The 19,307-nt window shown below is 45.8% G+C and overlaps 1 protein-coding gene across 2 annotated transcripts in view; it reads left to right on the top strand.

Moving 5' to 3' along the window:
• LOC110491876 (chemokine-like protein TAFA-5) overlaps nt 1-19,307 on the top strand; it is a 54,618-nt gene that overhangs the window by 17,470 nt on the left and 17,841 nt on the right. For both annotated transcript variants that reach the window (XM_021565697.2, XM_036946770.1), the window contains exons 2-3: nt 510-659; nt 9,275-9,402. In XM_021565697.2, the coding sequence (XP_021421372.1) occupies nt 510-659; nt 9,275-9,402 (278 nt within the window). The remainder of the gene's footprint in view (nt 1-509; nt 660-9,274; nt 9,403-19,307) is intronic.

Here is a 19,307-nt window from a genome sequence, read left to right on the forward strand (position 1 = left end):
TTCATCAGAGCTTTCTGCTCTTTGCTCTCTTATGAACGAAATTAACCATCTTTGGTATAGTAATAATATTAACTTTTTACCGGTACCGCATACCCCCACTACCCCTGTTTGAACTGCATTGTGGGATGAGCTGAAATAATGCCTCAAGCCAGGAAGTAGAGCTGGAAGTTAACCTTCATGGAGCAACCTTGTTCATCTTAATATTTCATTTCTGGCAAAGACATAAAGAAGCACCCATGACCTAAAATTTGAGCAAGGGAATATTCCATTGATTCCGCTGTGCCAGGCAGCTCAATCATGCGCAGCTGAAGTATTTTGAAATAAAACAAATGCTATTTGAATGCAGGTCTGGATGAGAGCTTCTGCTGAATGACTGTAACGTAACATAGACGGTGTCTGAAATTGCATCTTATTCCATTCAACAGTGAAAAGTAGTGCACTGCATATGGAGTGTAGGATGCCATTGAAGACAGACCATGTAATGGACTCTTCCTTTGTTGTCTCTGCAGGCCAGTTGGCTGTGGGCACCTGTGAGATTGTGATGCTCAACAGAGACAGCAGCGTGCCAAGATGCACCATTGCCCGTCAGACTGCCCGCTGTGCCTGCAGGAGAGGCCAGATCGCTGGCACCACGAAGGCCAGGCCAGCCTGCGTCGACGGTAAGTGTCAACAATTGCGGTTAGTTTTCAGAAATCCTCATTGGAGGATTTTGGATTTCATGCTTAGTCCCTCCTGGTTCTAGGAATCTACCAACTGGGATTTCTGGAAAAATAGGTAATTTTGCAACCCTAGCTGTATCTCTCCATGGTCATCTTCATCTTACATGGAGATCAACCACACTTGACCACCCCCCTGCCCCAGTCCGCACTGCTCTGCAGTACATAAATAACAGGACATATCTGGCGTATCTGGTACGACACAGTCTTTGTAATACTGTCTCTGGCTCCTGCGATGCTAATTAACTAAGAGAGAACTATGATTATAGAATAAGGAAATTGATTATTATTGGCTGCTAGAGTATTAATGGTTCACCGTGCTGGCGGTGCAGCTGCTCCAGTTTCAACTGTTCTGCCTGTGATTATTATTATTTGATCATGCAGGTCATTTCTGAACATTTGAACATCTTGGCCATGTTCTGTTATAATCTCCACCCGGCACAGCCAGAAGAGGACTGGCCACCCCTCATAGCCTGGTTCCTCTCTATGTTTCTTCCTAGGTTTTGGCCTTCCTAGGGAGTTTTTCCTAGCCACCGTGCTTCTACACCTGCATTGCTTGCTGTTTGGGGTTTTAGGCTGGGTTTCTGTACAGCACTTTGAGATATCAGCTGATGTACGAAGGGCTATTTAAATAAATTTGATTTGATTCAACAAACCCACGGTTTGGTACGTATTGCGGTTTTGGGGTCACGGTTCGGTTTCAGTACAGATGAAAAATTAAATGCCAATGTTCAGCATTCACAATGTTCCTTGCATAGTCTGTTGTGACCAGATTGTTATGTTGGGCCTCACAAGTTTCCACTCTGATGCTGCATTTGTAACAGCATTCACAATGTTCCTTGCATAGTCTGTTGTGACCAGATTGTTATGTTGGGCCTCACAAGTTTCCACTCTGATGCTGCATTTGTAACAATGTGGGAGGTGGGGAATTTACCAGTTGTGAAGTCTTAAATACCAGTTGGATGCATTCATGTGATTTGAACTCTTTGGGAAATGCTGATTGGCTAATTGCCAACAAGCTGTGTCAACCATAAACTAAAAGTACAGCTATCATCCTTGAAAACAATGTCACGTTCTGACCTTTATTTCCTTTGTGTTGTCATTATTTAGTCTGGCCAGTGCCGCCAGTCAGCCAGGGGCCTCCAGTGCCGCCAGTCAGCAAGGGGCCGCCAGTGCCGCCAGTCAGCCAGGGGCCGCCAATGCCGCCAGTCCCCCTCAGCCCAGAGGCGCCAGAGCCCCTCAGTCTAGAGGCTCCCGAGCTGCCCCTCTGTCCCGAGCTGCCCCTCTGTCCCGAGCTGCCCCTCTGTCCAGTGAGGCGGACAATAAGGCGGACTAAGACGATGGGGAAGTGGAGTCTGCGTCCCGCGCCAGAGCCGCCACCGCGGACAGACGCCCACCCAGACCCTCCCCTATAGGTTAAGGTTTTGCGGCCGGAGTCCGCACCTTTGGGGGGGGGGGGGGGGGTACTGTCACGTTCAGACCTTTATTTCCTTTGTTTTGTCATTATTTAGTATGGTCAGGGCGTGAGTTGGGGTGGGCAGTCTGTTTGTTTTTCTATGATTTGGGTATTTCTATGTTTCGGCCTAGTATGGTTCTCAATCAGAGGCAGGTGTCATTAGTTGTCTCTGATTGAGAATCATATTTAGGTAGCCTGGGTTTCACTGTGTGTTGGTGGGTGATTGTTCCTGTCTCTGTGTTTGCACCAGATAGGGCTGTTTAGGTTTTCTCACGTTTATTGTTTTGTTTTGTCTATTCATGTATAGTTTTCTTCATTATAGAACCATGAATAGAAACCACGCTGCATTTTGGTCCGCCTCTCCTTCACCTCAAGAAAACCGTTACAAACAAATTATAGAGTTCAAAAACCACATTAATAGATTGCTTTTTATAAATAATGTTTTGTTGCATTTAACTGTCGAAAATGCCGATATCGTGGCCATTTCCTTAGTAGGTGACGTCAGAGGTCACTGTGGGAGAAGTGGATGCTCAGGATGATCGTTTCAAGTTTTAATGTCAGATGCACAAATACAGTGAAATGCCTGTCTTGCAAACTCAAAACCAAACAATTCAATAATCAAATAACAATGGAATACTAGAAAAATGTGGAAGCTCACCCCCTACCCCTTACCCTAACCCCCATCCTTAAACATAACCAGAGACAATCCTAGAGAAATGAACGACACTCGGGTGTGTCCCTTTTACTCTTTGTGATTTCCCTGTTAAAAGAGGTGCGTTTTCTGTTCTACTTTGCAGAAGCTTGACTTGTTTATCGTGTGTGGTTTTTTCCTGAGCGAGTGTTTGAGACTTAGTGTTTGTTGTTTTTCAAGTGTACTGTGATCCTGCAACTACCGTTTCTCAGTAAAGTATTATGTTCATCCTTAACCACTGATTCCTCATCTGGTCTCTCCTCTACTCCCGGGTCCAACCTCACCACATCACAGTAAGCTTCTGCCTTAACATGGTCCCAGCAGAGATCACCCAGATCCAGAATGCTAAAACCCACCAAGGAACACCGCTGGCGCGGCAGCAGGAACAACTCTCCCAAATATCGGAGACCCTTCGGGCACTTACAGATTACCTCTTACAGATTACCTGGCCCAACCCAGGAGGAGCCAATGCCCAAGTCTCATCGCCCAGTGCTAAAAGCGTCGCCGTAGTTCCTCCAGAGAACCTGCACCGGGAACCCAAGATCCCAGCCCCCGAATGCTATGGCGGCCAGCCGGGAGGATGCAAGGGGGTTCCTCACTCAGCGCTCTCTGGTGTTCGAGCTATCGTCTCCTCGTTCCACACCGATCGAGCCATGATCTCCTACATCATCACTCTACTCTCGGGCAAGGCCCTTGCGTGGGCAACGGCGATGTGGGAATAGCAGCCACCATCCCACAGTTCCTATATTAGCCTTCACTGCTGAGCTGCGACGAGTCTTCAACCACTCAGTCGGCGGAAGAGAAGCGGCAAGCAGACTGTTCAACCTCCGCCAAGGGTCCAGACAAGTGGCTCACTTCACCATTGAGTTCTTCACCCTCGCCGCAGAGAGTGGGTGGAATACTGAGGCACCAGGGTCTGTCTAACTCCATCAAGGATGAACTGGCCACTCGGGAAGTGGGAGAGGACCTCGACTCCCTGATAATGCTGAACATCAGGATTGACAACTGCATCCGAGAACGTGTGAGACAGCGCCTTTTTGACACCAAATACTCTGGTTTCCGGAGCACCCCAGCCCAGCATTTAGGAGCCCAGGCACCTGGGACGCACAAGTCTGAGCCAACAGGAACGTGACAGGTGCATGCGCGGCGGCTGCTGCCTCTAATGCGAAGGTCTTGGCCATCTCCGTTCTATATGCCCAGAGTTGACGGAAAATGCCGGGGCTCACCAGGACAAGCTGTGCAGTTAGACCCCAGCTACCCGTTCACCGTCCAACACTACCCACAACCCTCCATTGGGACAACCGTCAGCACCACATTCGAACCTTTGTGGACTCCAGGGACGTGGATAATTTCAATGACCAAGACTTCGCCAGATAATTACAAATCCCCTGCGTGAAATCACCCATCCCTCTGTAGATTCAAGACCTCGATGGATGCCCCATCGGCTCCGGCCAGGTGGAATATCAGACCAAGCCCATTCCACCGCAGTTTAGGGTGAACCACTCTAAGACTCTTAGTTTTCTGTTGATTACTGCTCCCGAGAACCCCCTTATCCTAGGGTACCCCTGGCTAGTGCTACATAACCCACTATTCTCCTGGTCAATGGGACACCTACTAGATGCCTAAGACCCCCACCAAGAGCATCGCTGTGTTCCCCGGCATCCATTGAAGACCAAGACTTTTCCCCTCTCCCTCCCGAGGACTTCGACCTCTGGGTGGCCTTCAGTAAGAGGCAATCCACCACCATCCCTCCTCATCCATATTACCTTCCCCGGGGCCGTCTGTAATCCCTCGCGACACCTGAAGCAACAGTCATGGACAATTACTTCCGGGAGTCGCTGGAGGCAGGTTTCATTTGATCGTCTACATCCCCAGGTGCTGCAGGCTTCTTCTTCGTGGGAAAGGAGAATGGAGTTCTGCGTTCCTGCATCGATTACAGAGGGCTGAACAGGATTATGATTAATCTTGAAACTCTAGGGGCAGTATTTCATTTTTGGATGAAAAACGTTCCCGTTTTAAACAAGATATTTTGTCACGAAAAGATGCTCGACTATGCATATAATTGACAGCTCTGACGTTTCCAAATCTGCAAAGATATTATCTGTGAGTGCCACGTTCTGTTTGAAATTTCATCTTGGTTTCGCCTGTAGCATCAGTTCTTGATGCTACATGCGAAACCAAGATGAAATTTCAAACAGGAAATGCCCCAGATTTTGGAGGCGCTGTGTTCCAATGTCTCCTTATATGGCTGTGAACGCGCAAGGAATGCGCCTAGACTTTCTGTCGTTTCCCCAAGGTGTTTGCAGCACTGTGACGTATTTGTAGCCATATCATTGGAAAATTGACCATAAGAGACTACATTACCAGGTGTCCGCCTGGTGTCCTCCGTCGAAATTGGTGCACAATCTCCAGCTGCATGCATTTTTCCACGTCGTTCAGAGGAGAAACCAAACTTCCACAAATGATATATCATCAAATAGATATGTGAAAAACACCTTGAGGATTGATTCTAAACAACGTCTGCCATGTTTCTGTCGATATTCATTTGGAAAAAAGTTTGCCGTTATAATAACAGAATTTTCTTTTTTTTTTCTTAGCCAAACGTGATGAACAAAACGGAGCGATTTCTCCTACACAAATAATATTTTTGGAAAAACTGAACATTTGCTATCTAACTGAGAGTCTCCTCATTGAAAACATCCGAAGTTCTTCAAAGGTAAATTATTTTATTTGAATGCTTTTCTTGTTTTTGTGAAAATGTTGCGTGCTGAATGCTAGGCTTAATGCTATGCTAGCTATCAATTCTCTTAATCAAATGCTTGTTTTGCTATGGTTTGAGAAGCATATTTTGAAAATATGAGATGACAGTGTTGTTATCAAAAGGCTAAGCTTGAGAGCCAATATATTTATTTCATTTCTTTTGCGATTTTCATGAATAGTTAACGTTGCGTTATGGTAATGAGCTTGAGGCTATAATTACGCTCCCGGATACGGGATTGCTCGTCGCAACAGGTTAAGAATCGTTACCCCCGTCCCCTGATGTCCACCACCTTGGAGTTGGCCTATGGGGCCCAATTCTTCACCAAACTGGACCTCTGCAACTCTTACAATCTGGTGAGAATCAGGGAGGGAGATGGATGAATGGAAGACTGCCTTTAGCACTCCTTGTAGCCACTATGAGTATTTAGTCATGCCATTCAGATTATCGAACTCACAGGCAGTCTTCCAAGCATTGGTCAATGACACGCTTAGGGATATGTTGAATCGGTTCGTCTTTGTTTACCTCGGCGACATCCTGATTTTCTCCAAGATCCTTTCGGAACACATCCTGCACGTCCACCAAGTCCTCCTGCAGAATCAACTATACATCAAATAGAGAAGTGTGAGTTCCATGTATCCAAAGTTTTTTCCTGGGCCACATTATGTCTTCCTCAGGCATCCAAATGGACCCTGTAAAGGTGAGGCGGTCACAGCCTCACTCAAACAAGTTCACCGATTCCTCGGGTTTGGCGATTTTTACAGGTGTTTTATACGCAACTTTGGTGCGGTGGCAGCGCCTCTCACGGTCCCAACCCGCCAGTCCCAGACCTGTTTTTGTTGAACCCCCGAGGCTGACAGGGCGTTTGGGGAGCCCAAGGGACATTTCACCTCTGGACCCTTCCTCGTCCATCCTGATCCTACCTGTCCCTTCGTGGTAGAGGTGGACACCTCGGATACCGGAACACGGGCGGTCCTTTCACAGCGGAACGAGGAGGACACGAAAGTGTGCCTTTCTCTCCAAGTGGTTCTCTCCAGAGGACGCAACTACGATGTAGGCAACTGGAAGCTCTTGGCAGTTAAGTGGGCCCTTGAGGGGTCTAGACACTGGTTGGAGGTGGCACCTCATCCTTTCGTGATCTGGATGGACCATAAGAACTTGGTCTCCATTCAAGAAGCCAAGAGGTTGAATCGCAGTAATCAAGATTTGAATGTGCACATAAGATCTAGTTGTTTTACCAGAATAGCCTGAAAAATCAGGCTATAAATTCAGCTGTTTGACTCGAAAGGCATAGGCCTACAACACAGTGTTCATCTAAATATTTGTTTAATGTATTCCTTCAGGTTGACAGTGCAGACTGAACCTGTAAGGTCCTGGGTGTCGTGAGGGTGAAATCAGGCGCAGGAAAGCAGAGAGTTCAATAAAGTGCTCCTTTAATGCACACACGGTGAACCACGGCCACCCCACTTTTGGGTGCTCAAACAAAATGCCCCAGACACAGGGAACGAAAACAGTCTAGCACTAGATACACGAACACGTTCGTCTGTAGCAAACACCAGGGTTACAATAATCAATCCCGCACAAAGAAACGGGCGGGCCGGCTGACTAATAAAGCCCAACTAATTACAACCAACTCAAAACAGGTGTTATCAATAGACACATAAGGAGGGGGAGAAAATAATCAGTGGCAGCTAGTAGGCCGGCGACGACGACCGCCGAGCGCCACCCGAGCGGGAAGGGGAGCCACCTTCGGTCGGAGTCGTGACAGAACCAAAGTCCCTGAACCGGACAGTTCGTTACAAATACATTCTATGTCCTTTTTTCTATGTTTTGTATTTCTATGTCTTGGCCTGGTATGGTATGGTTCTCAATCAGGGGCAGCTGTCTATCGTTGTTGATGAATTGAGAACCATACTTAGGTACCCCTTTCCCCCACCTGTTTTGTGGGAAGTTAACTTTGTAGTTACATCTCTTAATGGAATTACAGCATAGAGTTGTAGTGAAGGGTGGTGCTGTCTAAAGGAAATACCCACCACAGCGCAAATGCAATTGATCATTACTTGTGTTAACGTAGTGGGTTTGGGAACTTTGCCTGTAAATATAATTGTGGAGGTAAATGGAAATGTAGAGGACTTCATGGTTATTCAGATTCTCTTTCTATCATTTTCTCCTGCTCCCCCCCACCTCACTGTACTTGTGCCTGTGACATTAAACTTGGAATATCATCTTGAGCACCCACTTCTCCCACATGGTGACCTCTGATGTCACCTACTAAAGAAATGGCCTCTATAATGGCATTCATGACAGTTAAATGCAGTCTGGGTGGGGAGCCATGATGACAGGTGTCACAGCTCTCCCTATGTGACTACTGTACCCCAGGTGATATTCAGTAGGACACAATGTTCGAAAACATTTTAAATGGAAAAAGAAAATGACCGTAGCACCACCCCGTTTCACTCTGTTTAATAACGTTTTTTCCTATTGGACACGACCCAGCTGATTCAGTCCGTCTTCCATCCAGGCTTTGCTATAGCGCTCTGTTGGTCCCTCTGATGCACACTTTTTTAGCCCTTCAGCAGTTGGATTTGGCTGTCACATAATATAATCACATCTACGTTTATGAATGACTGATCAATCTATGCTTTGTTATGTCTGATGGGTCGTGCTGACAATCCAATTCGCAGAGGGAAATTGGAGTGTTGGGCTGGATAGCTGGACTTTTTCAGCAGGTGAAGGAATTGAGCAGTAAGCTAAAGGGAATTTTGAATGCTTTTGTCATTAAAGCTAGGTCTATGTGGTCTTTGAATCCCTCTTTTTACCCTTTTCCATTTCTAATGTGATATTGGAAAACAATTGGTGTTCAGTCAGCCGTTGTTCTGTGTGTGTGTGTGCGTGCTGGTGTGCATACTGGCATGTGTGTCCCATGGAATGACAGATCTATACAGGACAGCAGTATCCAGCTCAAAGGGCCAACCTGACACACCCAATTATTGAAAACATGGACAAGGGGTTATCCTTTACTGACATCATGTCACAATCACTAGGGACACAAACTCATTCACTCTCATGGGGGACATGTGCCACTGTAGTCCATCTCTTTCAATTTGCCCACCATCATAAAGTCAGAAGGACCTTTTGGTAAACCGAAAGGAACAATAGTTCATGCCAGGTCCTGAGAGGACCGATTTAATCTTTGAACAGACTTGAACACACACAAACATACACACACACACACAGACACACACACCCAGTGTGAGGAACAATCAGTGTTAATTAGCGTCAACAAAGACTAATGCTAATTCATTCTTTTCCGGACAGATTATACGGCGAGCACAAGAGTGGCCATCATTACATTACATCTAGACTGATGACATTCAAAGGATCTAATCAAGAACCCCTGATTGTGAAATACTTCTTTCACTCTCTCCTCATCTTTCTCTATCTAGATGTCTATCATCTCTCTCTCTCTTCACTCTCTCATACTCTCCTTGCTCTCTGGTTTTTATTACTGTTAAAATGCACTAAAGTGTGAATTTAAACGTTGATATACAGTAGCTCAATTGAGCTTGGTTCTAACTCTTGGTCCCACCCTCTCTCTCCCTCTTTCTGTCTCGCTGTACCTCTCTCTCTCTCCCTTCTCTCTGTCTCCTTAGTGCGTATCGTAAGGAGTAGACAGTGGTGTGAGATGGCACCCTGCTTGGAGGGAGAGATGTGTGGCCTCCTCTTCAACCGCTCTGGTTGGACCTGTACCAAAGGAAGTGGCCACATCAAGACAGTCACGGTAAGACGTAGCCTTACAGAGTCATGTATGGAGTACACATTGAAACATGCAACTGCCATTAGCATTGTAACAGGAATGGAGATTTACATGGATTTTGAATAATGTGGATCTGTAACTGTGCTGTTATCATTGGTTGTAAATAACTTTGAAACACAATTATGAAAGGGAGTGTGTGAATGTGCATGCATAAATAAATAAATAAATCATATTTCTCCTGTTTCCAAGTCCAAAATGTACCTACATTTGGTGTATCATTTTACTGCCTATTCGCTATTCGCACGGGACTAGTTGGTTATGTAGCCTATTTATTGCCCCAGAATGTCTGTTATTCCAGAGGACGATTTGGATGTGACGCATTTTTTCTGCCCCCTGTAATAAAAAAATATATTTTCTAGATGTGAAGATATTTCAACTAGTCCAGATGATAACAGGCTGCACTGATAACATGAGCTTGTTTCCCAAATGTATATACCGTAGTCTTTGGTATAATGTGGCCATAATCATAATCATTTGGATAGTTTAGCGATCCACCGTAGAAGACGTCCCAAAAACATCCAAGATGGCACAGCAGTCAGACGTCTTTGTCCTTCGTCTTGTCGTGTCCCATGTATATATCTTTTTATGTTTTTCTTCGCATATCTTTTTTATATTTTTCTAAACCTCAACTTCAAAATACTCTCCTGCAACCCACCTCACCTAATGTGGTGTGGATCTGTTTTTTCTAAAGTATTTTTCTTTACCTCAGAACTGGAATCCCCCAACAGAAGCTAGCCAGCTAACTAGCTACTAGCTAGTAGTCAGCTAACCACTGCTAGCGGTCATCAGCTAACCTTTAGCTCAGAAAGCTCTCACCAGTTTGTACAACGCGACTCAAACCAGAGCGTACCAGACCTATTTTCTCTCCATATCCCCAGATTCCCACCTTAAGCTCTGAACCTTTTCACCGAATCATCACAGCTAGCTAGCTGCAATCCGAGTAGCCCAGGAGTGGCTAACCTAGTCTCGAAGCAAGCACCAATTAGCCTGGAGCTAACCCATGCTAGGCCCATTCTCCCGGCTAGCTGAAGAGGCCCATCAGCCGCTCCTGGGCTACAATACCCGGACCCCTTATACTGCCGGTATGAGGCACGGAACCCCGCCGATCCTTCACGACTGGATTAACGACGTAACCTGCTCGAGGGGGTACTGAACTGGCCCCTATGCAGCGACGTCCCCTGAATGCCCATCTGCTATCCACGGCCCGCTAACTGCTCGTCGAGGACCGCTAGCTGTCTAGAGCATATTGGACTGTTAGCTGAATAGATCCATCAGCCAATTTCTTGGGCCACTATACCTATTTTGCCAATTGGACTTGGACCCCTCTGCTACTCGGAACCCTACTAATCCATCACAATTAGTCTATCGATGTAACCACACGCGGAGGCTAAAACAGACTTTCCTCCTTCGCGACGTCCTTCTAAGGCCCTTCTGCTAGCTTGCTGGCCCCGGCCTGCTAGCTGTCTGAATCGCCGTGTCTTCAGCCAGCCCAACCACTCACTGGACCCCTATGATCACTTGGCTACGCATGCCTTTCCCTAATATCAATTTGCCTTCTCCATTACGGTCCTGGTTAGTGATTATGGTCTTATTTCACTGTAGAGCCTCTAGCCCTGCTCAATTTGCCTTAACCAACCATTTAGTTCCACCTTCCACATATATGGTGACATCACCTGGTTTAAATGTCTCTAGAGACAATATCTCTCTCATCATTACTCAATGCCTAGGTTTACCTCTAATGTACTCACATCCTACCATACCTTTGTCTGTACATTATGCCTTATTCTATCGCACCCAGAAACCTGCTCATTTTACTCTCTGTTCCGAACGTACTAGACGACCAGTTCTGTTAGCCTTTAGCCGTACACTTATCCTACTCCTCCTCTGTTTCTCTGGTGATGTAGAGGTTAATTCAGGCCCTGCAGTGCCTAGCTCCACCCCTACTCCCCAGGTGCTCTCATTTGTTGACTTCTGTAACCGTAAAAGCCTTGGTTTCATGCATGTTAACATTAGAAGCCTCCTCCCTAAGTTTAATTTATTCACTGCTTTAGCACACTCTGCCAACCTGGATGTCCTAGTCATGTCTAAATCCTGGCTTAGGAAGACCACCAAAAACCCTGAAATTTCCATCCCTAACTACAACATCTTCCGACAAGATAGAACTGCCAAAGGGGGCGGTGTTGTAATCTACTGCAGAGATAGCCTGCAGAGTTCTGTCATACTATCCAGGTCTGTACCCAAACAATTCGAGCTTCTACTTTTAAAAATCCTCCTTTCCAGAAACAAGTCTCTCACCGTTGCCGCTTGCTATAGACCACCCTCTGCCCCCAGCTGTACCCTCGACACCATATGTGATTTGATTGTCCCCCATCTATCTTCAGAGATCGTGCTGCTAGGTGACCTAAACTGGGACATGCTTAACACCCCCCGCCATCCTACATCACTATCAAACGCTCCCTGAAACAGTTCAGCGAGCAGGCCTTTCTAACCGACCTGGCCCGGGTTTCCTGGAAGGATATTGACCTCATCCCGTCAGTAGAGGATGCCTGGTTATTCTTTAGAAGTGTCTTTCTTCATCACCATCTTAAATAAGCATGCCCCATTCCAAAAATGTAGAACCAGGAACAGATATAGCACTTGGTTGTCTACAGACTTGACTGCCCTCGACCATCACAAAAACACGCTGTGGCGTGCTGCACTAGCATCGAATAGCCCCAGTTGATATGCAACTTTTCAGGGAAGTAAGGAACCAATTTACACAGGCAGTTGGGAAAGCTAAGACTAGCTTTTTCAAGCAGAAATGTTCATCCTGTAGCACAAACTCAAAATCGTTCTGGAACTCCGTAAATTCCATGGAGAATAAGAGCACCTCCGCCCAGCTGCACTGAGGCTAGGAAACACTGTCACCACCGATAAATCCACTATAATTGAGAATTTCAAGAAGCATTTTTCTACGGCTGGCCATGCTTTCCGCCTGGCTATCCCTACCCCAAACAACAACCCTGCACCCCCCAAATACACCGGGGCCTCACTGCGGTGGCGGTCGGCACTCGCCTTTTGCCTCCGGGCCGTTGTAGCCGCACATGGGCAGCGTTCCATCTCCTCCGAGTGCCGAAACCATTCATCCACCGCAGGAGCCTCGATCTGGCTCTGATGCCATTGTGCCAGGACCAGCTGATAACCCAGCACACGCTGAAACTGTGATAGGTTGGTAGAGGAGTGGCGGAGGGAGTTTTGGGCCATCTCCACCCAGGGGATGTAAACCGCCCACTCCCCCGGCCGGTCCTGGCAATAGGACCGCAGAAACCTACCCACATCCTGGTTGACTCTTTCCACCTGCCCGTTACTCTCGGGGTGGAAACCTGAGGTAAGGCTGACCGAGACCCCCAGGCGTTCCATAAACGCCTTCTAGAGTCTAGACGTGAATTGGGGACCCCGATCAGAAACTATATCCTCAGGCACCCCGTAGTGCCGGAATACGTGGGTGAACAGGGCCTCCGCAGTTTGTAGAGCCGTAGGGAGACCGGGCAAAGGAAGGAGACGGCAGAACTTAGAAAACCGATCCCAACGACCAGGATCGTGGTGTTACCCCGCGACAGGGGAAGATCCGTCACGAAATCCACCAATAGGTGTGACCACGGTCGTTGTGGAACGGGAAGGGGTTGTAATCTCCCTCTGGGCAGATGGCTAGGTGCCTTGCACTGTGTGCATACAGAACAAACAATTTCAGCTTCTACTTCTAAAAATTCACCTTTCCAGAAACAAGTCTCTCACTGTTGCTGCTTGCTATAGACCACCCTCTGCCCCCAGCTGTGCCCTCGACACCATATGTGAATTGATTGCCCCCCATCTATCTTCTGAGCTCATGCTACTAGATGACCTAAACTGGGACATGCTTAACACCGCAGCCATTCTACAATCTAAGCTTGATGCCCTCAATCTCACACAAATTATCAATGAACCTACCAGGTACAACCCCAAATCCGTAAACACGGACACCCTCATAGATATCATCTAACTAACTCGCCCTCCAAATACACCTCTGCTGTTTTCAATCAAGATCTCAGCGATCACTGCCTCATTGCCTGCATCCGTAATGGGTCTGCGACCAAACGACCACCCCTCATCACTATCAAACTAAAACACTTCCGCGAGCAGGCCTTTCTAATCAACCTGGCCGGGGTATCCTGGAATGACATTGACCTCATCCCGTCAGTAGAGGATGCCTGGTTATTCTTTAAAAGTGCCTTCCTCACCATATTACATAAGCATGCCCCATTCAAAAGAAATTAGAACTAGAAATAGATATAGTGCTTGGTTCACTCCAGACCTGGCTGCCCTTGACCAGCACAAAAACATCCTGTGGCGTTCTGCATTAGCATTGAATATCCCCCGTGATATGCAACTTTTCAGGGAAGTTAGGAACAAATATACACAGGCGGTTAGGAGAGCTAAGGCTAGCTTTTTCAAGCAGAAATTTGAATCCTGTTGTTCAAACTCAAAAAAATTCCGGGACACTGTAAAGTCCATGGAGAATAAGAGCACCTAATCCCAGCTGCCCACTGCTCTGAGGCTAGGAAACACTGTTACCACCGATAAATCCACTTGAATTGCTTTCCACCTGGCTAGCCCTACCCCGGTCAACTGCCAGGCACCCTCCACAGCAACTCGCCCAAGCCTCTCCATTTCTCCTTCACCCAAATCCAGATAGCTGATGTTCTGAAAGAAGTGCAAAATCTGGACCCCTAAAAATCTGTCGGGCTAGACAATCTGGACCCTCTCTTTCTAAAATGATCTTCCGAAATGGTTGCAACCCCTATTACTACCCTGTTCAACCTCTCTTTTGTATCGTCTGAGATTCCCAAAGATTGGAAAGCTGCCGCGGTCATCCCCCTCTTCAAAGGGGAGACACTCTAGACCCAAACTGTTATAGACCTATATCTATCCTACCCTGCCTTTCTAAGGTCTTCGAAAGCCAAGTTAACAAAAAGATTACCGACCATTTTGAATCCCACCGTACCTTCTCTGCTATGCAATCTGGTTTCAGAGCTGGTCATGGGTGCACCTCGGCCACTCTCAAGGTCCTAAACGATATCATATCCGCCATCGATAAGAGACATTACTGTGCAGCCGTATTCATCGACCTGGCCAATGCATTCGACTCTGTCAATCACCACATTCTTATCGGCAGACTCAACAGCCTTGGTTTCTCAAATTATTGCCACGCCTGGTTCACCAACTACTTCAACTATTCCACCTTTATTTAACAAGGTAACCTGCCGAAATGACTACCGACCCGTAGCACTCACGTCTGTAGCCATGAAGTGGTTTGAAAGGTTGGTCATGGCTCACCATTATCTCAGAAACCCTAGTCCCACTCCAATTTGTGTGCGGCCGCAACAGATCCACAGATAATACAGTCTCTATTGCACTCCACACTGCCCTTTCCGACCTGGACAAAAGGAACACCTACGTGAGAATACTATTCATTGATGACAGCTCAGCATTTAACACCATGGTGACCATGAAGCTCATTACTAAGCTAAGGACCCTGGGACTAAACACCTCCCTCTGCAACTGAATTCTGGACTTCCTGACGGGGTTTGGAAAGGTTTGGCATGGAACCTCAGATCCTCAAAATGTTCTACAGCTACAGACACACCTACTCATTCAAGGGTTTTTCTTTATTTTTTACTATGTTCTACATAGAATAATAGTAAAGCCATCTAAACTATTAAATAATACATATTGAATCATGTAAACTCGGCAAAAAAAGAAACATCCTCTCACTGTCAACTGCGTTTATTTTCAGAAAACGTAACGTGTTAACATTTGTGTGAACATAAAATACAACAACTGAGACATAAACTGAACAAGTTCCACAGACATGTGACTAACAGAAATTTAATAATGTGTCCCTGAACAAAGGGTGGGTCAAAAGTAAACATAACAGTCAGTATCTGGTGTGACCACCAGCTGCATTAAGTACTGCAGTGCATCTCCTCCTCATGGGCTTCACCAGTTTTGCCAGTTCTTGCTGTGAGATGTTACCCCACTCTTCCACCAAGGCACCTGCAAGTTCCCGAACATTTACAGTGCCTTGCGAAAGTATTCGGCCCCCTTGAACTTTGTGACCTTTTGCCACATTTCAGGCTTCAAACATAAAGTAATAAAACTGTATTTTTTTGTGATGAATCAACAACAAGTGGGACACAATCATGAAGTGGAACGACATTTATTGGATATTTCAAACTTTTTTAACAAATCAAAAACTGAAAAATTGGGCGTGAAAAATTATTCAGCCCCTTTACTTTCAGTCCACAAACTCTCTCCAGAAGTTCAGTGAGGATCTCTGAATGATCCAATGTTGACCTAAATGACTAATGATGATAAATACAATCCACCTGTGTGTAATCAAGTCTCCGTATAAATGCACCTGCACTGTGATAGTCTCAGAGGTCCGTTAAAAGCGCAGAGAGCATCATGAAGAACAAGGAACACACCAGGCAGGTCCGCGATACTGTTGTGAAGAAGTTTAAAGCCGGATTTGGATACAAAAAGATTTCCCAAGCTTTAAACATCCCAAGGAGCACTGTGCAAGCGATAATATTGAAATGGAAGGAGTATCAGACCACTGCAAATCTACCAAGACCTGGCCGTCCCTCTAAACTTTCAGCTCATACAAGGAGAAGACTGATCAGAGATCTACAGCTGTGGTGGGAGACTCTGTCCATAGGACAACAATCAGTCGTATATTGCACAAATCTGGCCTTTATGGAAGAGTGGCAAGAAGAAAGCCATTTCTTAAAGATATCCATAAAAAGTGTTGTTTAAAGTTTGCCACAAGCCACCTGGGAGACACACCAAACATGTGGAAGAAGGTGCTCTGGTCAGATGAAACCAAAATGGAACTTTTTGGCAACAATGCAAAACGTTATGTTTGGCGTAAAAGCAACACAGCTGAACACACCATCCCCACTTTCAAACATGGTGGTGGCAGCATCATGGTTTGGGCCTGCTTTTCTTCAGCAGGGACAGGGAAGATGGTTAAAATTGATGGGAAGATGGATGGAGCCAAATACAGGACCATTCTGGAAAAAAACCTGATTTAGTCTGCAAAAGACCTGAGACTGGGACGGAGATTTGTCTTCCAACAAGACAATAACCCAAAAGATAAAGCAAAATCTACAATTGAATGGTTCAAAAATAAACATATCCAGGTGTTAGAATGGCCAAGTCAAAGTCCAGACCTGAATCCAATCGAGAATCTGTGGAAAGAACTGAAAACTGCTGTTCACAAATGCTCTCCATCCAACCTCACTGAGCTCGAGCTGTTTTGCAAGGAGGAATGGGAAAAAATTTCAGTCTCTCGATGTGCAAAACTGATAGAGACATACCACAAGCGACTTACAGCTGTAATCGCAGCAAAAGGTGGCGCTACAAAGTATTAACTTAAGGGGGCTGAATAATTTTGCACGCCCAATTTTTCAGTTTTTGATTTGTTAAAAAAGTTTGTAATATCCAATAAATGTCGTTCCACTTCATGATTGTGTCCCACTTGTTGTTGATTCTTCACAAAAAAATACAGTTTTATATCTTTATGTTTGAAGCCTGAAATGTGGCAAAAGGTCGCAAAGTTCAAGGGGGCCGAATACTTTCGCAAGGCACTGTATGTGCGGAATGGCCCTAGCACTCACCCTCAGATCCAACAGGTCCCAGACGTGCTCAATGGGATTGTGATCCGGGCTCTTCGCTGGCCATGGCAGAACACTGACATTCCATTCTTGCAGGAAATCACGCACAGAATGAGCAGTATGGCTGGTGGCATTGTCATGCTGGAGGGTCTAGTCAGGATGAGCCTGCAGGAAGGGTACCACATAAGGGAGGAGGATGTCTTCCCTGTAACGCACAGCGTTGAGATTGACTGCAATGACAACAAGTTCAGTCCGATGATGCCGGACCATGACGGACCCTCCACCTCCAAATCAATCCCGCTCCAGAGTACAGGCCTCGGCTTAATATTCATTCCTTCGACGATAAACGCAAATCTGATAATCACCCCTGGTGAGACAAAACCGCGACGACTCATTAGTGAATAGCACTTTTTTCCAGTCCTGTCTGGTCCAGCAACAGTGGGTTTGTGTCCATTGGCAATGTTGTTTCCGGTGATGCCTGGTGAGGACCTGCCTTACAACAGACCTATAAGGCCTCAGTCTATCCTTTCTCAGCCTATTGCGGACAGTCTGAGCACTGATGGTGGGATTGTGCGTTCCTGGTGTAACTCGGGCAGTTGTTGCCATGCTGTACCTGTCCCGCAGGTGTGATGTTCAGATGTACCGATCCTCTGCAGGTGTTGTTACATGTGGTCTGCCACTGCGAGGATGATCAGCTGTCCATCCTGTCTCCCTGGAGCGCTGTCTTAGAAGTGTCACAGTACGGACATTGCATTTTATTGCCCTGGCCACATCTGCAGTCCTCATGCCTCCATGCAGCATGCCTAAGGCATGTTCATGCAGATGAGCAGGGACCCTGGACATCTTTCTTTTTGTGTTTTTCAGAGTCCGTAGAAAGGCCTCTTTAGTGTCCTACGTTTTCATAACTGTGACCTTAATTGCCTACCGTCTGTAAGCTGTTAGTGTCTTAATGACCATTCCACAGGTGCATGTTCATTAATTGTTTATGGTTCATTGAAGAAGCATGGGAAACAGTGTTTCAACACTTTACAATGAAGAACTGTGAAGTTATTTGGATTTTTTCTAATTATCTTTGAAAGACAGGGTTCTGAAAATGGTTTCTTTTTTTTCTGGGTTTATTTTGATTTGTTTAACACTTTTTTGTTTACTGAATGATGCCATATGTGTAATTTCATAGTTTTGATGTCTTCACTGTTATTCTACAATCTAGAAAATAGTAAAAATAAAGAAAAGCCCTGGAATGAGTAACTGTTCCCAAACTTTTGACTGGTACTGTATATATTACCACAGCGTACCGGTGCCCCCGCACATTGACTCTGTACCGGAACTCCCTGTATAAAGCTCATCGACTGTTATATTATCGTTGCTCCTTAATTATTTAATATATTCTTTTTTTCTTAAAACTGCATTGTTGGTTGAGGGCTTGTGAGGTAGCATTTCACTGTAAGGTCTACTCTTGTTTATTTCGGTGCACGTGATAAATACAATTTGATTTGATTTGAAATGTGTTTCATGATGTTGCAAGGGCTAGGGGAAGCTGCAGTCATAAAAGGTGAGCCCGTAAAAGGTGAGCGCCTTGAAATAGTGGAGGAGTACAAATTCCTTGGACTAGTCATCGACAACAAGCTATCCTGGGATCAGTGCTCTGACGCTTTTTTTAAGAAAAGGCCAACAGAGACTGTATTTCCTACGGAAACTGCACTTTTTAAACGTTGATCTAATGGTTGTCTTTTATAAATCATTCATTGAGATCATTCTGTCCTACTGCTTGACCTGCTGGTTTGGGAACATCAAGGTTGCACAGAAAATTAGGTTGGGCAAGATAGTCAGGTCTTGCGGGAAAATCATCTGGCAGCAACAGCCAGAACAGTCATCTCTCTACCTGGGCAGAGCCCTACATGAGGCAAATAAAGTGGCGGTTGACTCTTCCCGTCCACTCCACCCTAAATTCCAGCTCCTTCCCCCTGGACACAGGTACAGACTACCTGAGGTTAAAAATAATAGGACCAAGTTCTATTTTATTCCGAATTCAATTCTGCAACTTAACAAATGTTGGACTAATCGCGCTTAGCACTTGCACTCTGAAATTGCACTTTGCCCTGCTGATTTGTTTGTAAATATCCTCTGCTATTTATTGTACATTTTTAGATGTTATATGTTTTATGACTGCTGCAA

The sequence above is a fragment of the Oncorhynchus mykiss genome, chromosome 16 (assembly GCF_013265735.2).
Source record: "Oncorhynchus mykiss isolate Arlee chromosome 16, USDA_OmykA_1.1, whole genome shotgun sequence".
NCBI classification, from domain to species: domain Eukaryota; kingdom Metazoa; phylum Chordata; class Actinopteri; order Salmoniformes; family Salmonidae; genus Oncorhynchus; species Oncorhynchus mykiss.